Source organism: Carassius auratus, chromosome 25 (genome assembly GCF_003368295.1).
Source record: "Carassius auratus strain Wakin chromosome 25, ASM336829v1, whole genome shotgun sequence".
NCBI lineage: Eukaryota > Metazoa > Chordata > Actinopteri > Cypriniformes > Cyprinidae > Carassius > Carassius auratus.
In genome coordinates, this window is record NC_039267.1 from 14,426,347 (window position 1) to 14,447,615 (window position 21,269).

The 21,269-nt window shown below is 36.5% G+C and overlaps 2 protein-coding genes across 6 annotated transcripts in view; both read left to right on the top strand.

The window, feature by feature from the left end:
* pot1 (protection of telomeres 1 homolog) overlaps positions 1-10,903 on the top strand; it is a 34,167-nt gene extending 23,264 nt beyond the window's left edge. For 4 of the 5 annotated variants that reach the window (XM_026202819.1, XM_026202820.1, XM_026202821.1 and 1 more), the window contains 11 exons: positions 5,096-5,265; positions 5,648-5,739; positions 5,835-5,858; positions 5,979-6,005; positions 6,177-6,333; positions 8,471-8,661; positions 8,740-8,875; positions 9,030-9,112; positions 10,083-10,177; positions 10,428-10,533; positions 10,652-10,903. In XM_026202819.1, coding sequence (XP_026058604.1) covers positions 5,096-5,265; positions 5,648-5,739; positions 5,835-5,858; positions 5,979-6,005; positions 6,177-6,333; positions 8,471-8,661; positions 8,740-8,875; positions 9,030-9,112; positions 10,083-10,177; positions 10,428-10,533; positions 10,652-10,758 — 1,188 coding nt within the window. In that variant the 3' untranslated portion in view covers positions 10,759-10,903. The remainder of the gene's footprint in view (positions 1-5,095; positions 5,266-5,647; positions 5,740-5,834; positions 5,859-5,978; positions 6,006-6,176; positions 6,334-8,470; positions 8,662-8,739; positions 8,876-9,029; positions 9,113-10,082; positions 10,178-10,427; positions 10,534-10,651) is intronic. The other variant, XM_026202822.1, reaches the window with a different exon arrangement.
* A 137-nt stretch (positions 10,904-11,040) lies between these two features.
* Positions 11,041-16,536, top strand: gpr37a (G protein-coupled receptor 37a). The gene is made up of 2 exons (XM_026202824.1): positions 11,041-12,354; positions 15,171-16,536. The coding sequence occupies exons 1-2, from the start codon at positions 11,461-11,463 to the stop codon at positions 15,993-15,995; spliced, it is 1,719 nt and encodes a 572-aa protein (XP_026058609.1). The 5' UTR covers positions 11,041-11,460; the 3' UTR covers positions 15,996-16,536.
* Positions 16,537-21,269: the final 4,733 nt, after the last annotated feature.

Consider the following 21,269-nt stretch of genomic DNA (forward strand, 5'->3'; position numbering starts at 1 on the left):
AATCACTTTTCATATAGCATAGTATAGTGTTGTGATGCATATTCAACATTTTCAGTTTTAATTGTTTTTATTATATATATATATATATATATATATATATATATATATATATATATATATATATATATATATATATGCGCCAAAACATGAAAGTAATTATTAGTATTACCCAGAATTTTTATATTAACTGTCTAACTGTCAGAATGCATTTTAAAGCATTTTGCTAGTAAAAAATAAATACATACAAATCATCCCTATTTTAAATTAATTCAATAATTCTCATACTGATCTGAAATAATAATAATAATAATAAGCATCCTCAAATCTATAATTATTCCCCACACACACAAAAAAAACTAAAGAAAGTGATATTTTTAGCACTCTTATTAAATATGACTTGTGCAAGCATGTGGTGGGGCACTTCAGGAATTGTCAGCTGTCAGACGATGGAGGGTCTGTCCTAAGCACAGTATTTGCTGACAAAACACAGCGTGTCTTTGAAAGGAGAAGTGAGCGCAGAGAGAATGGCTGCAGAGTTATAGACTCTTTCAGAAATCTGCACAGCTAGTCTGTTTTTTAGAGGCTTGGGAGCCCATATTCCTGGGCTGGAGAAATAAAAAAACAATGCTTTTAGGAGTACAATAATAGATAGTAATGCTCCTAAAGGAAATTTACAGGTCAAAGTCCACATACAATTTTACCCTATGCACCTTTTTAGTCACACATTGTGAAAAATTAATTTTGTAATACATTTTTGTAAGATAAATTGATCTGTACTAAACCAACCTTCTTCTTTTTTCTTTTTTTGCTAATGTCATACAGTAATATGGATTATTTGTGGATGTTTTTCATGTTAACTTTAATACAACTTAAAACAGTACTTTAAAAAAAATGATATTCTAATGTTGATGTCTGCCGATTAACATGGAAAATATTTCGGAATATAGAGAAATTACACCCAGGAAAAAAAAATGCATTGTACATTTTAAATTGTAATTAATTGTGTGTTACATTGCATTCCTTATAGATGACCAGACGTGTATGTTCATCTGGTCGTGTAACACTTCATTAAGCTTTTTCACCCATCTGGTCAGTGCCTTATGTTTTTTCAGTGTGATACTACTACATTTATACAGTACATAAACTTTAGGTTGTAACCTCAAGGGTTTTAAATTATTATTCAATGCATTCACAAAACGCTTTTCTCAGATGTACTCATTGTCTGTATTTGTTCATGTTCAGCAGAGCTTGTTTTACAGGAATTGGTTTGTTTTAGTGAAAGGCAGCTTTTCCTGTTTACGGAGCGTGCATTCGGGGGGAAGGGGGGTTTCTCATATAAATGAGGGTCCGGACAAGGATTGTGTTATTCAGCCGCACACATCAACAAAGCTTTGTGTAATGGAATTTTCCATGTAGGATGAGAGAGTTGCGGAACGCTACAATTTTCCTGCTGCCCTCGCCAGCACCATAAGAGGAGCTTCATGCCAGCGACAGCACACCTGTGCCGAGCAGCCCGGCTCCTTCCCCTGCTGTGCCTAACCAACCGTGCAGTGAGCGCGTGTATTAGAATACCAAGTATATGTAGATTCGTCTCCACCGATGGTTTTATGTTTGAGCCGTTTCTCAAGGAAAATGTTGCAAGCCTGATGGGATGTAGGAATAGTTCATCCAGAAATGGAAAATTCTGTCATCACTTACTCTTTGTCCCATCATTCTAAACCGGAATGACTTTTTCTGTGAAGCTTCTGATTCTCCTACACTTTAGAAATAAGGTCTGTTGCATCTGTGCTTCCATGAAGAACCTTTAGCACTCATTCCACAAAAGGTTCTTTATGATGGAAAAATGTTTTAAGATTATTAAAATGTTTTTCACACTGAGAAAAATAGTTATTTTAAAGAACTTTTCACTAAAACTAAAAGTGTAGAAGCTCTTTTGCATATGTGAAAATGGAGCACAAAACCAGTCTTAAGTGTCAATTTTTAAAAATCGAGATTTATACATCATCTGAAAGCCGAATAAATAAGATTTCCATTGTATGGTCTGTTAGGATCGGATAATATTTAGCTGAGATACAACTATTTGAAAATCTGGAATCTGAGGTGCAAGAAAAACTACATGAGAAAATCACCTTTGAAGTTGTCCTTCTTAGCAATGCATATTACTAATCAAAAAATGTTTTTATATATATTTACAGTAGGAAATTTACTAAATATCTTCATGGAACATGATCTTTACTCAATATCCTAATGATTTTTGTCATAAAAGAAATATTTATCATTTTCACCCATACAATGTTTTTTTGGCTATTGCTGAAAATATACCCCAGCGACTTAAGACTGGTTTTGTGCTCCAGGGTTACACACAGTGAAAGTGAAATGGGACTGTGGCTTACAAATACCAATATGATGTCACAAAAGTATCATACAAGTGGTTCATGCAACTTGTGCTCAACTTGTTCCAAGTCTTCAGAACTCGAACCTGAGAAATGGACTACACACATCATATAGACTAAAAATGGCACATCAGTATTATTTGGTTCTTATTGGATGTGCTGATCAGTCACCATCATCAGTGATAAAAAAAATCTAATCTAAAATTTAAGTATCTACAGTACTTAAATTTGGCCTGTTTGTAGTCAAATTACTTCAAAGTTCTAGTAATAAAGAGAATGATTTGTATCAATCCCGTCTGTTATATTTGAAATGACTTTATTTGTCATTTTGTTCTCATTATGTTAAGAGAAGTAGCAGGTAGCCATTTTTATTAATTGATATTTAAACTTTTTTTTTTGTGAAGAGGTCAACTGACAGTGGAGTTTGATTGAACTGAAGTTTTCAATCATTTTAAAGTAAAATAGTGGCAAACTTTGAAATAATTAACAGTTATTAATAATGAGAAAAATGCTGAAAATAAACTATAAATAGTAGTCAAATAAATAGGAATAAAAAAAACTAATAATAAAATACATAGTAATTGTTGCATACTAAATGAAATTAAAGAATTTTGAATTTGTAAGAATTCAGTTGGTTGAAAAAGTATCACTGAGGAACAAATCAGCGTGAGGCTGAGTGAATAATGACTGAATTTTCATTTTTGGACTATTCCTTTATATTGAGATCGTGTTAGTGTGATGTCTGTACTCCCATTTATTTCCATTCCTGACCAGAAAACAGACTTCTATGTCAGTCATATCTCAAAGTTGTGTGCTGAAACGAAAATGGATGTTACGTGGTGGCACATACTAACATTGTGATATTCAGTTCTTGTCTGATGGTTTGTCCAGAGAAAGAAAGCACAGGTCTGGGAGTTTAGTGCCTGTTGTTGCTGCTAAATATTATGGAAAACATTTGGTTCTATCAATGGATGCTTCTTCAAAGCCATTTTTATCACTCCAAGTTCTCTTTTAAGCTCCAACCTCACACCCCAGTTTTCATTTGTCAGCCTATTCTCCAGCAAGATGCTAATGAGCAGAATCAGATATGCACTCGTGGAAAACAATCGGGTTTTCTTGAAATGTGGTCACCCACCTTGTTGTGTTTATAAAAAGGCAGTTTCAATCAAATATTGATGCTGAATAATTGACGCCATCGTTTGGTTTGCACCTTCACGATGCCTATTTCAGGCTGTATATAGAAGCACTGTCTAGAGGCTGTGTCGCATCCAACCAGTTCTCGTGAATGCCAGCACTTAGGCTTTCTTCAAATCTCTGAACAAACAGAGTCTGGCTGGTAAATTCAGGTAAACAAAGACATGGCTTTTGCCCGAAACCTAAAAGATGACGTCAGAAGCGTACAGCTATAGAAGGACTCCCAGAACCTGATTGTAAATGCAGAACAGAAACCAGACCCAATCTGTTTAGAGGTGTTTTGATATCTTTCCGTTTTCTTGACTTGTTAAAGACCATATTATAAAGACAATCATGCATCTATTGTTGCACATGAGTTCATTAAGTGATTCCAGCTCTTGCTGTCTTCATTTTCCTTCTAGTGATCTCCAGGGACCAGAATTTAGTTTCTTACCATCTTACTGTAATGTTGCTCAACTCTGATGCTGTAGCTCCCCCTACTGTACTGATAATTGAACGCTTGTGTATATTTATTAATGTAACAGACAATAAAATAACTATAGTGATTAAAAAAAAACATTTATTTTTAGATTTTCATATATATCTGCTCTGTCCTGATTCCCTCTTTAATTGCATATGTCTGTCTGAATTGTGTCATATCTTCAAATGAAAATTTCAGAGGAAAACCAATGAAAAGTAATTAGTTTTAGGAGACTGAGCACAGACGGGCCTTGTGTTAAGTGTTAAGTGGCCATTTTAAAGCTTCCACAGGTACATGATGCTGTATTAAAGGAGTTTCCCAGAACAGCTGAGGCGAAAGTTGAGATGTATCAATTCGGAGAGGGTTGCAAAGCCATTTCAAAGCTTCTTGAACTTTGGAGAAAATGTCTTCAGGTTTTCTCCATTCTGTTTTAACTGCCACTGTGGTTCAACAGTGTTCAATAACTCAACAAGGAGAAGATTGCAAAAAATGGACTTTAATGGAGGAGCTGCAAGCCTGAAACCACATCAATACTGGATGATCTCCATGAACTTTGGGATCATGTTCCATTGACAGATACGTTAAAATATTTTCAGAGGATACATTGTCTTATATCTGGATTCTGGAGATTTGTAACAATGTGATGTGGAGTGAAACATATTGGTGCTGCTTTGGGACATTAATGACTTGCTATTATTGAAAGAGGCATGAGTTCTGCTATATACTATAGACTATTCTTCTGAAGCAGAATGTTCAAATATCTGTCCTCGAGATTAAGTGTAACTGGTTGATGCTAGACAATAATCCAAAACATGGACACATTACTATTTGTGAATGGCTAAGAAGAACCCATTTTTGGGAAATGTTCTGGAGTAAATCCTGTGGTGGCAGGACCTGAAAGAGCAGTTTGGACTTGAAGACCTTCCAAAAACAGTTCTGCAAGGCAACTCAAACTTCTATCTAGAACCATTTCTAGGTTCATCAGTTTTTAAAATGGAAAAAGCGAATGTAGTAATGAAAACCACCTTCTGTTTGTGTTTGCGTTCAGCCGGGCACGTTCCTGCAGTTGTACAATCTCCACGCGCTCCTTCAGAGAGCCCCGGACCAGCAGCCAGATCAGCCTGATCACCTCAGTTTCCACCTTCATGGGGGGACGTCATATGGACGAGGTTTACGCAGCCTTCCTGTGGAGAGCCCTGCTCTACAGTCCCTCAAGAGGTGAGAATAGAGACCACAATATCTCTATTTTGCATTTTCCTTCCATTTGCCAAGTATATTGTTGGAATCTTAAAATGTTACATCATTAATGTTACTTTATTTGAATTTTTAGATATTAGATTTTAAATCCCCTATGTGAACTCTTAATATTTAGTCAGTACATATAGTTATTTGCTGAAGTCATGAGCATTATGATGGCAATATAATTGAGACACTTTATAAGTCAAAATCATTTAAGAATGATTCTGTGGCCCCTTAGCTGTGTCTACCTGACATTCATGTGATCGTGTGTCTCTCCTCTTGTTTCTCACTTACTCTCATTCTCTCTCTCTCTCTCTCTCTCTCTCTCTCTCGCTCTCTTTCAATACTGTTCCTTTTTCAGTGTGCTAGAGAAACATGTGGACCTGGATGAGTACGATGAAGTGAACGATGGGACGTTACTGGAGATTTGGTACACGCCGCCAGAGGCTGTAGGTTGGTGGTGCCTCTTTTGGTTTCCAATTTCTGTCCCAATTTTTTTTGTCAAGCTCAGCCCGCCCTCATCTGTATATGCTTATGTTTCCTTGTAGTCTTGCCAAATGATGAAGAAACAGGTATAGATATATATATTATTAAGTTTAAGATCTCCTCGAAGCTTTTTCTGCAACAGATGAATAAAAAGGTAAATAAGCTTGAATGATTAAATAATGTTATTGTTGTCATTTCAAATGCAGAAGCAGATACAGGACCTTCTTATACAGGTAAAAAAAATAAAACTGTCACTTCTTACTCTACATTAAATGTGAAAAGTAAGTCCACAATATTGGATTCATATTTGGAGAAATGGGACTGGAAATGTGCAGATGCAAACCACTAAGCCACAGCTCTGATGAACTAATGTAAATGCTGATATGTCTATAATGATTGTTCAGTGCTGACGTGTGAGCACAACACGCGGCGGCTAACACTCGCCCGGGTGAAGCGCTCCACTCCGCCGCTGTCATGTCACGTCCGAGCCCGGGTGAAGAAATACAAGCCTCAGCAGTTATACCAGTGTCTGAAACTCTTCTGCTCCAACTGTAAAACAATGTGAGTCTGACACTTTACACAACCTGCTCTTGGCTCTCATTTTGTTTTATTTTTAGGTTTAGGTATATATATATATATATATATATATATATATATATATATATATATATTGTGTTATTTTTATTTTTTGTGATCTGTACTGGATCATAGGCATTTTGAACTTGGAAAAGTTTCTGGAATAGCATTATATTTGGTGTTTCACTCTTGAGGAGCAGATTTGAGCTACAGATTTATTGTTCTAGATTTGCTGTTTGTTCTGTTTGCCACCTGGTGGTTGTTTAGTGCAATAAAACCGCAAAGACATTAACTTTGTATATCACAATCCTAATAAATAAATAAATATATATTTTTACATTTACACTAGCATTCAAAAATGTGTTATCAGTAAGGTTTTATTATTTATTGTCAGTTTCAGTTTCTCAGGGGATCTTCCCATCGGCTTGGAAGTCATCTGTTATTGTGCCTATATCGGATATATTATTTCTGCTAGTAATTACAGACCTATTAGTATTTTACCTATCGTCTCAAAGGTTGTAGAGATTTTAAATCACTAATTATTTGAATACCGGTTCATTTGCTTTACATCCAATGCAGTTTGGCTTCAGAGCAAACTATTCAAGATGGCAAACTGTTACTTCACTGAAAAAGTTAAGTCTCTTGACCTCAGGAAAGTTTTTGACACTGTAAACTACATAATTCTTGTCTAAACAATTAAGTTTGAATTTTTCTCAAGAGACTTCAAAATGGATTGAATCATATTTGTCAGGTCACACACAGTATGTCAGAATTTTTTTTTTTTAAGTCCGCTCCCCTAAGTATTTCCACAGGTGTTCCCCAAGGATCTATTTTGGGTCCCTTGCTTTTCACCTAGTATATCAATTATCTTCCATCCGTCTGTCCCAATACTAACATCCAAATGTATGCAGACGACACAGTTATTTATATGCACGGAAGCAGTGTGTCACAAGTTAAAGATGAACTTACAGAATCCTTGGTTCACGTCTCAACTTGGCTAGAATAATTCTGTTTACAGTTAAACCTCTCTAAAACAGTGCATATGTTTTTTTTTACCAAAACTAATAGTTCAAGTTTAGTGCCAGATGTTTTTGTATCAGGGGAAAGGCTACAAGTAGTATCTGAATGTAAGTACCTCTGTGCTGTGATTGTTTCAAGACTTTCATTTAAGGCTCAAGTTAAAGAGGTCTGTAACCGGGTCCAATTTAGTCTGTCAACTTTACATTTATTTGTGATTATATGTCATCAGAGGCTACTTTGATTTATGTGCATTCTATGATTATTTCTCATATTTTATATAAACAATCACTAAAAACTCTTGATAAGAAATCAGTTAAGTTTCATCATTCCTCAATACTAAAAAAAATAAATTCAAAAAATTTGCTAAGCTGGGATACCCTTAGCCTGATCAGATATGTAGATATTTGCCTGATGTTTAAGACTATACATGGCCGGATGTCAGCATTAAAATGGTTTGTGAATATTAAAACAACTCCACAAGGGGTGGGGAAAGAGGGGACTGTATTTTTCCTCTCAAAAAATTTAAATTTAGTCAATCTGTATTCTGTATTCAAAGCTGCAAGAGACTAGAACTCCATCCTATCATAATCAATAATTAGAAGACTGGTTATGAATGGTTCTTTTCATATTTAAAATAAAAATGGTCGCTGACAACTCGGGACTGTCAGCATTGGTACTGTATTCTTAATTTTAGACTTCTCTGCACTAATTGCTCTTGGTTATTAGCTTTTTCCTGTCGCTTCCTCTCTCTTTTTTTTTTTTCCTTATTTTATTTTGTTTTGATAACTTATTGTGTTTTAGTTAAATTTTTATGTGCAATTATTAGCACCAGCTTTGCCATCACAGGAATAAATTACATTTTATATTCAAATAGAGAACAATTAAATTGGCGTATTATTTGACATTATAGTCCTTACATGTTTTTGAATAAATAAATGCAGTCTTTGTGAGTATAAAAGACAGTAAAAAAAAAAAAAAACTTTATTATTCCAATCTTTTAGCTGGCAGTGTGAGTAATTACAGTAAAACCCTTTTTTCGAAAACATAAAAAATTTTACTAACCCCAAACCTTTGAACAGCAGTCTGCTTTTTTGTGTGATAGGGAAGATGTTCCCGATGACAGCGCTGTTGCTAAAGTCTTTCGGGAGTCTGCGAAAGACAACCAAGCTTGCGATGAGCAGTGGGCCGCCACTTCATCAGCAAGTTCTAGAGAGCCTGGCAGAACCATCTCAATGCACATATCCAGAGACATGGTGGGGGAAAGCTCTCACATGCAGCTGATATTCGTCGAAGGTATCTCTACCTATGAAGAGAAGTATTTTTATATGTATATTTGAATATCCATTTACAAATAAGCTTTGTTATGTACAGGAACGACGCTGGATGAGATTTGTGTGTTATCGCGGGATTACAAAAACCTGGTTCCTGTGAGATCAGTGAACGGTAGGATGACTCTGATGGATCTCACAGCTCCATTCCTGTTCTCTGGAGACAAAAGATGTTACGGGTAAGACGACAAGCTTACTGTACCTGCTTCACTGTAAACTCCCCTGGTGGTGTTCAACGTGTGCGTCTATTATCATGAAAACAGTTTATGACAATCCCCAGGGAAGGATACGATCACATACATGTGTAGTGAAACAGATATTTGTGTGTCTCAGGTGTAAGCAGTGCTCGGTGAACACATTTCAAAACCCGGTGTTTACTGGAGTGGAGACATGGGATGAACAGGCAGTCGCTAAAGGTACTTTTTTAAAAAATAAACAATTGCATCATTCATTTTGCCTTTTTTAATGATAAAGCAAATAAAACGGTAATCAAAATTATTTTATTTTGGAATAGAGCTCCACACAGTGTTATCTATAACAGTATTATTAATATACTAGTTTTTATATTTTGAATGAGGTTTTTATTTTTAGATCTTCTGTTTTCAGTTTAAATATAGGTCCATATACAGTAGGCTTTTTTTCTCCTTTAGTTTTTGTTTGTTATTTTTCACATCAAGTTAAACTAAACTAAAATGAAAAATGTTGCTTTAGCAACTTGCTGAATTAAAAATGTATTTTTTTTAATTATATTTAATTTCAGTTAACATTCATTTTAAGTAACAGTAATGTTTTTTTTAATGGTTTTCATTTTAGCTTCAGTTATAGTTAATTATAATAACCCTGTAGTGAGTGAATGTATATTTTAATGTAATGAAATGCATCTAGACTAAGAAGAATTGTAGGTTTCTGAATGCTGGCATTTTTAATCACCGATTCATACAGAAAAATTACATGAATTAATAAATATTATTACAAATTTAAAATACTTCATTTTATTTCGTATTACATCAATTTATTTAAATATTTTCCCTTGTAATTCTACTTATGTTAAAATTATATTTTTGCATCATATTTGCTTTAGAACAAGGGCTAGGCTAAAATCAAAATAACATGTCAGTTTTAAAATTATCAGGAATTAATTTGAGGTATTTTGTTGTTGTTTTTATGTTATTATTTGTTTTTGTTAATTTGAATGAGCCTAGTTCTGGTCAGACTTTTGCAGGTGTATTTTTTTAAAAAGCTATCCTAGGCATCACCGCAATTTTAACCCCCTTTTTATATCTCATGAGATGGTCCTAGTTGGCCTAAAAAAATGGACACTTCAGCCACTCTTTAAAATGTAGGAGTGTATATTTAGCCAGTTGATCTGTGTCTCTTGTCACACAGCTCTGGGAGTTCAGCTGATGCAGTACAGATTGTTAATCCAGTTTGAACTGGAGGACCAGACTGACACGTTAGAGGCTGTGCTGTGGGAAAACGCTGTGAGTGTTAATTACACATATTTATGTTGCATATAAACATTGTGTATATAGATGTTTTGTTGTAGTGCAAAACAGGATGCGCTTTCAGCATTTGATTTAAAGAACTGCAATTATTATTATTTCTAAAAGCAAAAACATTTCAAGTTCAAAAAATCTTGTAAAGTAGTCTCTCAAAAGAGTAGAAATGCTGCATACGTTCATCAGCAGAGGGTGCTGTTTTCTGTACAGTGTTCTGTCTCATTCTGTACAGGAGAAGTTCTTCCATGTTTCTGCTGTGGATGCTTCAGGCAGTCAGGATTTGCAGGACAAGATTCAGACCGTCATGGACACAATTCAACCACCAGACAGCAGTTTGGGTAAACATTACATTTTCTAAGAACATTTTCTGTAAATTCCTACATTATTTGGCATACAATAATGTTTCTCTCTCTCTCTCTCTCTGTGTGTGTGTGTGTGTGTGTACTGTCCTTGTAGAGGAGCGTCCTTTGCTGGATCTTTGTCTCTCTGTCTACACTGTTAAGGACAACGACAGAAATAAAGTTTGCTATCAGATCACTAACACAGAAATTAAAGAAGAATAGAGAAGTTTTGATTTAAAAGTTAAGAAATCATAGATGACCACCTGTGATGAACAAGAAAAAAGAGGTTGCAAGGAATATTTTGTGTTAAGAAGTGTAAATACATTATCCATAAATTCATCCTGCTAAATAAAACAATAAAACGTCTTTATAATACATCTGTCCAGTCTTTTCTGCAGGATTCACATAGATTCCCAGTTAGAAACTTGAAAAGTAATGGGCTAGTTCTGTATAGAGTATACAGAAAACTAATGTACGTGTCACTATTTAACAACCCAAGTGAAGATAACGGAGCAAGAAAGGGGTTGTTGCTGGAAACACATTGCAGTTCTGTTTCAGTCCGCTAGTTCCCTGACAGAGCTTCATATCACAGAGCTGCATCAGGAGCCCGTGAACGCCACTCAAGGACTTTCACTTTATCGAGATGCTGGATATTATTTGTCCTCATACGAAACACTTGGAAATATTTCAGAGGTTCAAGGGCTTCAGTTAGTTTTTAATTGTTTGGATCCCACCTGTTTGAGCAAGTTTTCCCCCTCACAGTTCTTCTGTTATAATATTACTCCTGGGATTTAAAAATGGAAACTGGAGATGCTCATCTAAACGAGAGACCAGCGAACCAAACGAAGCTTGATGTTTGCTCTACAACTTTGCCTTAACAATACTGGGATTAACCGATTTGGATATTTTTGAGGGATATACGCAATGGAAGTGCAATTTTTAACAGTATTTTGTATGCTCGTTTGTTGTGAACTCGCGCGTAGCAATAACGCGGCAGATTTAACGGCAAAAACCGTTTCATCCTATAAAGTGCGTGAAATCATCACAGACAGCCGTGAACGACGTGTAACTTTAAATAAGATCAGTTATGAAACGGGTAAGGAGTCTAAAGATGTGCTTTCATCGAGCAGGACTACCATAAACTTAATTCCGCAGAATGGGAGAGACGACACAACTGAGAGATCATCTTCCAGGCAAAAGTACGAAAAAAATTATACAATGGACAAATATACTAAAACAAAATCATTTCTGAAGGAAACAGAAGGCGAAATTCGCGTTAAAAGGCGTTTTCGTCGACAGGAAAGACGCGAGACGTCGACGCGAAATGATCCTGAAAGGAATCAAACCATCAAATCGCCAGATAATGAACTTGAGCGCGTGGAGTCATTGCCAAACCCTTTAGCGCAGATCCAGCCTACTGACTTTCCCACTGAGATCACGTCTATCCCTGAATGGGGCACCTCACCTGTGGAGGACTATGAGGAAGTCTTCACCCCGTTCATTCCCTTTGATACACGGTCAAAAGCTCCGTGGGTGAAGAACCCGTTTTACCCCGTGACAGGTGAATCGTACGGTGCATACGCTGTCCTGTGCATCTCCATCCTCATTTTCACTGTGGGGATTGTTGGGAATGTAGTAATCATGTGCATAGTGTGCCACAATTACTACATGAGAAGCATTTCCAACTCCTTGCTGGCCAACCTCGCCCTTTGGGATTTTGTCATCCTGTTTTTCTGCTTGCCACTTGTTGTATTCCATGAACTCACTAAGGATTGGCTCCTTGGGGAATTCTCCTGTAAAATCATTCCATACATTGAGGTAAAACTGTGGTTGGTCATGGTCACTTTAAATGGATGATTGAAATGCAGTTTGTGTTTTTGATGTGTGATATACTCTTGCTATTATATCCACTATTTCATAATGGGTATGTTAATGGTAAGAAGCAATAATACTAAAACATTAGTAATATAGGAAATCAGTTTGGATAAAGTTAATATGGGACCATGCTTGATCACATACTGTACTGTACATCACATACTAGAATTTTTTCATGCCATTCCATGTCTAATGGTTTAATGCAACCTACAGTAGCTCCAGCTTTATGGTGTTCGGTGAACCTTGGGTCAGACTTATGATTGAGTGAGCCGGGCCTGGTTTCAGAATTGAGCTTGACTTTATTCTAGCAGGTTCTCAAAGATGATCACACTTTCACAGTAGTAAAGTTGCTGGTTTCCCATTTCAGGTGAATGCTGCACATCTGATATTCACATGTCATTCGGCATTTTATCTGTGTCGGCATTTATTGTATTTCAGCATTAGAAATGATACAACTTGATGTCGTTTGAATATGAAATGAGATGGTGAATATGAATATGAAATAGTATTTGTTGGTAACAAAGGTGAGAATTCAAGGGAAGTGTTACATTTTCCTTCAAATGTCAGTTCTACTAAAGCGTAAGTGTTATTCGCCAAGTAAGTTGCTATATACATATTGACTTAAACTTGCCAAGCAAGATTTTTATCAAACTGTTTCAGGACCGTTGTTGACCCAAAAGAAGAACTGACTATTAAAAGACTATATTTACACCAATAAACCTATGGCATCTTATGTGGCAAGATTGAGATTGCAGAATATTTTTGCGTTTTGTTATTTCAGTCAACCTGCTGGGTTCACGTATTGGTGTACATTTCTCAAAATGTAAGAGGTAAAATTTTTGACTTGCAATTTCTGGATTTTTGCATCAACTACCTAACTTCGTGACTCAGCCTCTTGACAGACTTATGACAAAGCATCTTCCGTACAAGTTTAAACCACTGATTAAACCTATAGCTTGAAGGTTTTTATGCAACTCCTATAAGCCAACAAATTTCCAGAGCTCATTTGTTGGCGTTTTAACAGTGGGAGCTGTTCACACATTTTAAAAAGGAAAAATGCTGTTAAATTAACAGAACGGCTGAATGTGTGAAAGTTTGTGTAGACAACAGGAATTCAGTGCAAATGTACACGTGTAGGACAAGACTGACATCTTGGCTGTGTTTCGTTTTCCTCAGTAAGGGGGACTGTCTGCAGACACAAAGAGATGGTGGTGTTGCTTTAGGGCAGCTTTCAGATTGTATCATGCGTTTCTGAGGAATTGACCTGATTGGTGCCATAGTTGTGACTTTAATCTCCTGACACACTACAGAGCACCAGCGCCGAGACCATAGATTCAGAACAATCCTCTTTGATCACTATGTTTCAACCTAACAATGAAGTCGATGGCCTTAAATGGAAAGGCTGTGGTTTTTATGCACAATGTAGTGGGATTAAATTTCTTTGTTGTTCCACAGGCTTAGAAATTCAATACAAGTTATGCGCAGTTGACAGCCCATTGCTTAATGTTGGCTTAATGTTGCTTATTGTTGATTACTAATTAATTTGAACTTGTTCCTCATTCTTGAATGTTTTTAGAGGATTCAAATGCAGGAATGTTAATATTTTTGGAAAAGCGCTTAAATTTAATTCTTCAGGTAAAACCTTTATTTAAAACTTAAATTGGATTAATTTGAGCATTCTTGAGATTTTAGGTGTTAAGTTGTCATTTACATTTATGCATTTGGCAGACACCGCTTACGTTGCATTCAGTCGAACCCATGACTTTGATGTCATTAGGGCCATGCTCTATTAAAAAAAAAAATTTTATATAAAAAAATAATTTTAAAATAATTTTAATGCACATTTTTTTATGTCTTGTGACTATACTATTTAGTATTTAATAGAATGGACATACTGTAGTACTCGCACTCACACGATTACGGTGGTATTGGCTACAAATGCATATTAAATTTGTTTTGCACTAATCAGTTGTTCCATAAGTGGCAACACTGGCCAAGGCCGCTGTTTCACAATAGAAAACGAAACTAAAGAGATGAAATAACAACAACATAGCAGAGACCGCAACTACAACAGACGCCTGCATTGGCAAGTGTATGTATAACGGGGTTATGAGATTGAAGCAACTTTGGTTTAAAAGAGTTAAAAGGCATTTTTATTGGTCAAAACTTCTGATGAAAATAGAGCAGACGCTAGACAAAGCTTAATCTCTCTGGAGTGCATGTGTCGACTGCCTGTGTTTGCATACACCTTTGAAAGGCTGGGCATTCAGATGTACACACATGCTAGCGTTTACATATACAAACAAAGTATACTTTTGGCTTAACCCAGACTTTTTTTTTATGCCACAAGTTTTATCAATCAAACTAAAAGGGATAGGGTAGTTCCCTCAAAAATAGAAAATTTTGTTACAGCTCAGGTTGTTCCAAACCTGTATGAGTAAGAATGTTGGTAACCAAATGGTAGCCACTGATTTCCATAGTAAGCCTTTTTTTTTTTTCGCAATGCAAGTCAATGTTTATCGTCAATTGTTTGGTTACCAACATTCTTCAAAACATTCTTTTGTGCTCAACAGAAGAAAGAAACTCATACAGGTTTGGAACAACTTGAAGGTGAATGATGACAGAACTTTAATTTTTTTGGATGAACAGTCTAATAGAAACCTGAAATGTTGCTTGATCTGCTTTTTGTCTAGGTTTTTCAGTGGAAGGATTTTCTAAAAGTTCACTTATAATGACCACACATCCCTTTTACTTTGCAGGTGGCGTCTTTAGGAGTAACTACCTTCACTCTTTGTGCTTTGTGCATTGACCGTTTCCGCGCCGCGAGCAACGTCCAGATGTACTACGAGATGATCGAGAACTGCACCTCCACTACAGCCAAGCTGACCGTGATCTGGCTGGGTGCCCTGCTCCTCGCCCTGCCCGAGCTCCTCATCCGGCAGCTGGTGAAAGAGGAGCGTGAGCCTCCGGAGGTGATACCTTGCGAACATTGCGTAGTCCGAATCTCCACGGCTCTCCCAGACACTCTTTACGTGCTCGGACTCACCTACAACAGCGCACGCCTGTGGTGGTACTTCGGCTGCTACTTCTGCCTGCCAACCCTCTTCACCATCATCAGCTCGGTGGTGACCGCGCGCAAAATCCGCAAGGCTGAGCGCACCAGCGTCCGAAGCAACCGCAAACAGATCCAACTGGAAAGCCAAATGAACTGCATCGTGGTTGCTTTGGCTATCCTGTACGGCTTTTGTGTCATACCGGAGAACATCAGCAACATCGTATCAGTGTACATGGCTTCAGGCGTGCCACGTCGTACACTGGATATCCTGCATCTGGTGAGTCAGATGATGTTGTTCTGCAAGTCTGCGGTTACGCCCATCCTGCTTCTGGTGCTCTGTCGGCCCTTCAGCAAAGCCTTCCTGGATTGCTGTTGCTGCTGTTTCGAGGAGTGCGGCCCGCCAAAGTCCTCCGAGCCCGACAGTGATGACAATGATCAGGACGGCACCACCGAGCTGGAGCTTTCACCCTACAGCACCGTAGTCCACAGGGATCCATCTACCTTCCCAATAGCGGGAACGCATTGCTAAGGGCTAAACAACACCAAGTGCTTAGATTTATTAAATAAACCAGATGTTATTTTCACAGGCTGTGCAATTTTGTGCAGTTTCTGTTTATACTCTGCTTTGTTTTGGTAGAGATGCCCACAAACTGGATATTTTACTTTGTGAAAATAGGGACAAGACGACACATTTATCCCAGTACTCTGTGTAGTTTTTTGGAAGTTTGTAGAAAGTCTTGAAGGATTATGAATTAACTCACAGTTATATTTGCACAGTTTTCTTACCCCTGTATCTTTTTTTTTTTTTAATGTTAATCTGACGTATTTGTTTTTGAAAGTGTCTCTGAAGCTTATGGAAGGTATTAGAAAATGGCTGTTCATAGTATGTTTTGGTGTTATGGAAACTGGCGATTCTTGTGAATCGGTTTCATGTTAAGCCTAGCTCCCTTGCTATGTAAGTATTGAACTCACTGTATTTGCTAGAAGAAGAAGTTGTGATGCTCTTCAGCCACTGGAAAGCACTGAAGAAGCTGATTAGTCAAGACGTGTCACTTTAATAAAAAACAACAACAAATTACAAGATCTTAGTATTTTCTTACAAATGTTTGAGAAACAAATGCCAGGTTCCTCTGAAACTCTTCACCTCCCCAGCTCCACCTTTATAGATCTACTACGGGTTATTATATATGCTGTTTGCGCAACAGCAGTGTCTTAAAAACTCTCAGCACCATGTTGCCCTATGAACTCGCAGTAGCAAGTTCCTGTATTGCTTTGCAGCAGTGCCAATAATGTACAACAAAACCAAACTGCAGCAATAAACCAGCAGCAGCGTAGCACATCTGTTCTGCCAAGACCAATTACATTAACATTGTCACTTTTATGAAGTGAAACTGTGAGTGAAACTAGATATAGTGTTTATCATTTTGAGATTTTTTTTTTCTTTTTATTCAATTTATGGTAAATTGAAAACCTGAAGATCCTAACAAATCAGTTTATCAGTTCATAGGCCTTTGGGTCATTACAGTGTTTTCCTAGCACACAGAGGCTATTGTTTAATGCTGTGACCAGTTCAACGTTAGGCATTCATAGTGCAGCGGATTCCATGACCTCACGGACAGAAGTGCGGACTGGACTGGGAGTGTGGGGAAAGATGTAGGAAGCCTGTTTGGGCTAACAGGACAGCTGGAGTTTCGTTATTGTGGTCTGGTTGCTTATTGGCTGTTTAGTGTCAAAGGAAAGTTGTACTTTTGCGCTGCTTGAGGAACAATTTCATCTCTTTTACTATACCATTAAGCTCAGTTGCAAAACTTAGTAAGTCACCTTCCTTCCAAGACAGCATTATAACAGAAATAGAAATCAGAAATAACTGAATTTGGGAAGAATGCTTTCTGGTGGATAATGTGACACTGAGGACTGGAGAATTTTTTTTCTGTGGAACACAAAAGATATTCTGAAAAATGTACAGTGATTTGGACCCCATTGACCAGAAACATTAGAAATTTTTCAAAACAACATATTTGGTGTTGCATGGAAGAGAATCATTAAAAAAAAATTGGAACCATGCAAAAGTGACAGCATTATTTCCTTCTTTTCTGTATCGTCAACATTTTTCTTGCATGACTTACAAAATAAGTTTTCTATCATGATCAGCTTGTATTTTATTTTGAGTGACTCTGACATTCTCATGCATATTTAAATATATTGCATCATTAAAACCCACACTTCGGCCTAATAAATGATTCATAGGCACCAACAAACAGTCATTCTTTTGAATTGCATGTATCATATTAATATTTCATGAATGACGAGCACTTCGTTCCATTACAATGCATACTTAAGAAGAAAGGGCTAAATTCATTGTTTGTCTCATGTTTCTTTGTGTTTTCTAACTCCTCTTGAATTTTATTAGGGCAATTTATCAATTTCTTATGCCAGATTTACTATGGCATGTCTTCATTTTTTTCAAGTTATACACAGTTTCTTCCCAGACCATGTTTGCACTGATTGGAACATTTTTAGGTGTTTAGGCAAGGATGGTACCCATCATTATAATGGCTGTCTGCTTTCAGCGTCTCTTCTAATTGGATCTATCTGATTGAGAGGATGCCATACATGGAAAAGAAGGGCTGTATTGTCTTGTTATTCCTTTTGTGGAATTGTCCCTCATTTCTAGGTCACCGCCTGTGATGGATGCTTGAATGCGTTAATGAGTTCCCTGTGAAGTCTTCCCTGTGTGTGAGCAGCTCTCGTCTTTGTCACACACACACTGTATCTACTATTTGCAGTGCCCCTCCTTAGCTGCCCTATGAAGGGGAATTACGGGATTGTTGGCACTGCCAAATTACTGTTTGTTGAGAATGTGAAAATCCTTTGAGTTTGTTTAAAGGTTGATTTTGTAAAACCTAATTGAGCTTTTCTGATGTTCACACAACGGAACAGCCCACATCTCCTCCTGTTGCCCTGTCATCAGCATTATCCTCAACCTTTGATTTCATCCAGATTTCAGGGAAATCTCAATAACTTGTCAACTTGAAAACTCTATTGTCGCCATTAAATTAATAGACCCAGCCTTTTTAAATGGATACTTCACCTAAAAAAATTTAATTACCTCATGATTTACTCACCCTCAAGTTATTATAATTTTCTTCTTTCAAACAAATCCAGTCTATAGAAAGTTCTATAGTTCTATAGAAAAAGCTTGGTTCTTCCAAACTTTATAATGGTAGTAAATGGTGGTCGCGATTTTGGGGGTTAATAAAGGTCCCTTTAGGCAAATCCGATGTGTTTGTGTAAGAAAAAATACCATATTTAAAACTTTATAAACCGTAATCTCTTGTTTCTGCTGACTGTCATATAGATGTTCACAAGAGAGTGGCTTTCCAGTGGATGACGTAGGAGGCATACGTATATAAGCTCCGTTGAGAACATGCTTGTCTCACGAGAACCAACTTTTTCGATTACAGCATAGGAAAACCAGTCTCTTCCTTTGACATTTTTTATTTGTGACCGGTGTTTTGTTTTGTTCTCTCTGTACTTCCCCATTCATCTCTTCTCACCAGAGCTTATGTTATGCTACACCTGCATTCTACGTTATCCGCTGGAACGCCACTCTCGTAAATGCAAAGCACAAGTTAGAGATTAAAAGTTTTAAATATGGAAATGTACTTTATATATATATATATATATATATATATGTATGTGTGTGTGTGTGTATATATATATATATATATATATATATATATATATATATATATATATATATATATATAAACCCCCTGGAGCTGTGTGGAGCACTTTTTATAATGGATGGATGCAGTTTTTTGGGCTTCAGTATCTCAATGCCTACTCACTATAAAATTCTGAAGAGCTGAGACATTTTTAATAGGCAAAGCAAGGCAAGGCAAGTTTATTTATATAGCACATTTCATACACAATGGTAATTCAAAGTGCTTTACATAAAAGAAAGTAAAAATCGTGAAGAAAAATAATTTCAAAAATAAAATTTGTAAATTTTTATTACAAAAAAACTTATTTAAAATGATTTTTAAACATTTTAAAATATAAAATGATTTGACATAAAATACAGTGAATATGTAAAATGATGTGATAGGCAATTTGGTTCTTTCTCATTATGTGACTTAGTCGGAGCATATACAGGCTAAACAAGAGCGGTGCAAGAATTTACCCTTGTGGGACTCCGCATGTCATGGACGTCCACTTAGACTTATGCTCTCCTAGACTCACATAATAGCCTCTCCCTTCTAAGTATGACCTGAACCATTTGAGTACCATCCCAGAAGGCCTGACCCAGTTTTTCAGTCTCTCTAGTAGTATGTTATGATCGACAGTGTCAAACGCAGCACTGAGATCTAGCAATACCAGCACCGATATTTTGCCAGAGTCACAATTTAAGCGAATATCATTTATCATCTTAATGAGTGCTGTCTCTGTGCTGTAATGCGGTCGGAAACCAGATTGAAAATTGTCCAGGTATCCATTTGAGTTTAAGTAATTTGTTCAGCTGATTAAAAACTAAATTTTCTATAATGTTGCCTATAAAAGGAAGATTAGATATTGGACTATAATTGCTCAAAATGGTGTTATCAAGATTGCTCTTTTTCAGGAGGGGCTTAACAACTGCAGTTTTCAGAGTGTTTGGAAATGTCCCAGAAAGAAGTGAGGTGTTCACCACTTCTAAGACATCTGCTTCTAAACAGTTAAACACACTTTTGAGAAAAGTTGTGGGAATTGTGTCAAGATAGCAGGTTGATGATTTTTAGATGCTGCACTATTTCTTCCCAAATTTGCTATCAATTTCTTCAAAAATAGACATAGTATCCTTTTGATATTGCTGCTGAATCTGTCTGTCTACTGCATTACTTGAGCATGTGCTAATCGCCTTCCTGATTTTGATGATCTTCTCAGAGAAGAATGAAGCAAACACATTACATTTGCTGTCTGAGAGCATTTCACTGGGAATCTGGCTTAGGAGGTTTGTCAGTCTCTCAACAGTGGCAAAAAGAGTACAAGTTTTGTTTAAGTTACTGTTTATAAGGTTTGAGAAGAAATTCTGTCTAGCTATGGCTAGTTTCATATTAAAAGCATGAAGGCTGTCTTTATAGATGCTATAGTGAATTTCAAGTTTCGTCTTCTGCCACATCCGCTCAGCTTTTCTGCATTTTCTCTTCATAGTCTGAACTGCTGTTGATCTTCTTCAAACTGATTACTGTCTGCTAATTTTCTTACTGACTATACAACTCTGACTGTATTCTTCTGAAAGAAGAAACACATAGGATGGCTTGAGGGTGAGTAAATCATGGGGTAATTTTCATTTTGGGGTGAACTATTTCTTTGATATCAAACAAATATGATTTTTGTGAATGGGCCAATTAAAATGATCATATCTAACAGTATATTTTATTCCCTGCTCAATATTGGATGATTATCTAATACAAAAATGGGTCACCAAACCTGTGGGATGGTGAAATGACACCGGATGGGAAGTGACCTTTGCTCATTACATAAAAATGATTGTCTGATTAATTATTAAAATCTTTTAATCTCGAATTGGCAAAGTAATTTAACCCGTGACAAATGCTTTAATTAAAGTACTATTAATATTTATAAGGATTAATGGGCAATTTTTTTTTATAATTGCTATTTGCATATAGAATTACAAATATACAGAAGTCTGAGATCACTTGTGCAAATGGTTACGTTTTACTTTTTAAAGAAAATCAATATATTATTATCAGGTGCAATTAAAGTGAAACTAATTACAATTCTCGGAGTCTAAAGGCCT

Bases quoted from the DNA above. Each gene is read 5' to 3' on its own strand.
- gpr37a (XM_026202824.1), top strand. From the start codon at position 11,461: ATGGAAGTGCAATTTTTAACAGTATTTTGTATGCTCGTTTGTTGTGAA. The intron at 12,355-15,170 runs GTAAAACTGTGG...TTTACTTTGCAG, and splicing joins AAATCATTCCATACATTGAG to GTGGCGTCTTTAGGAGTAAC.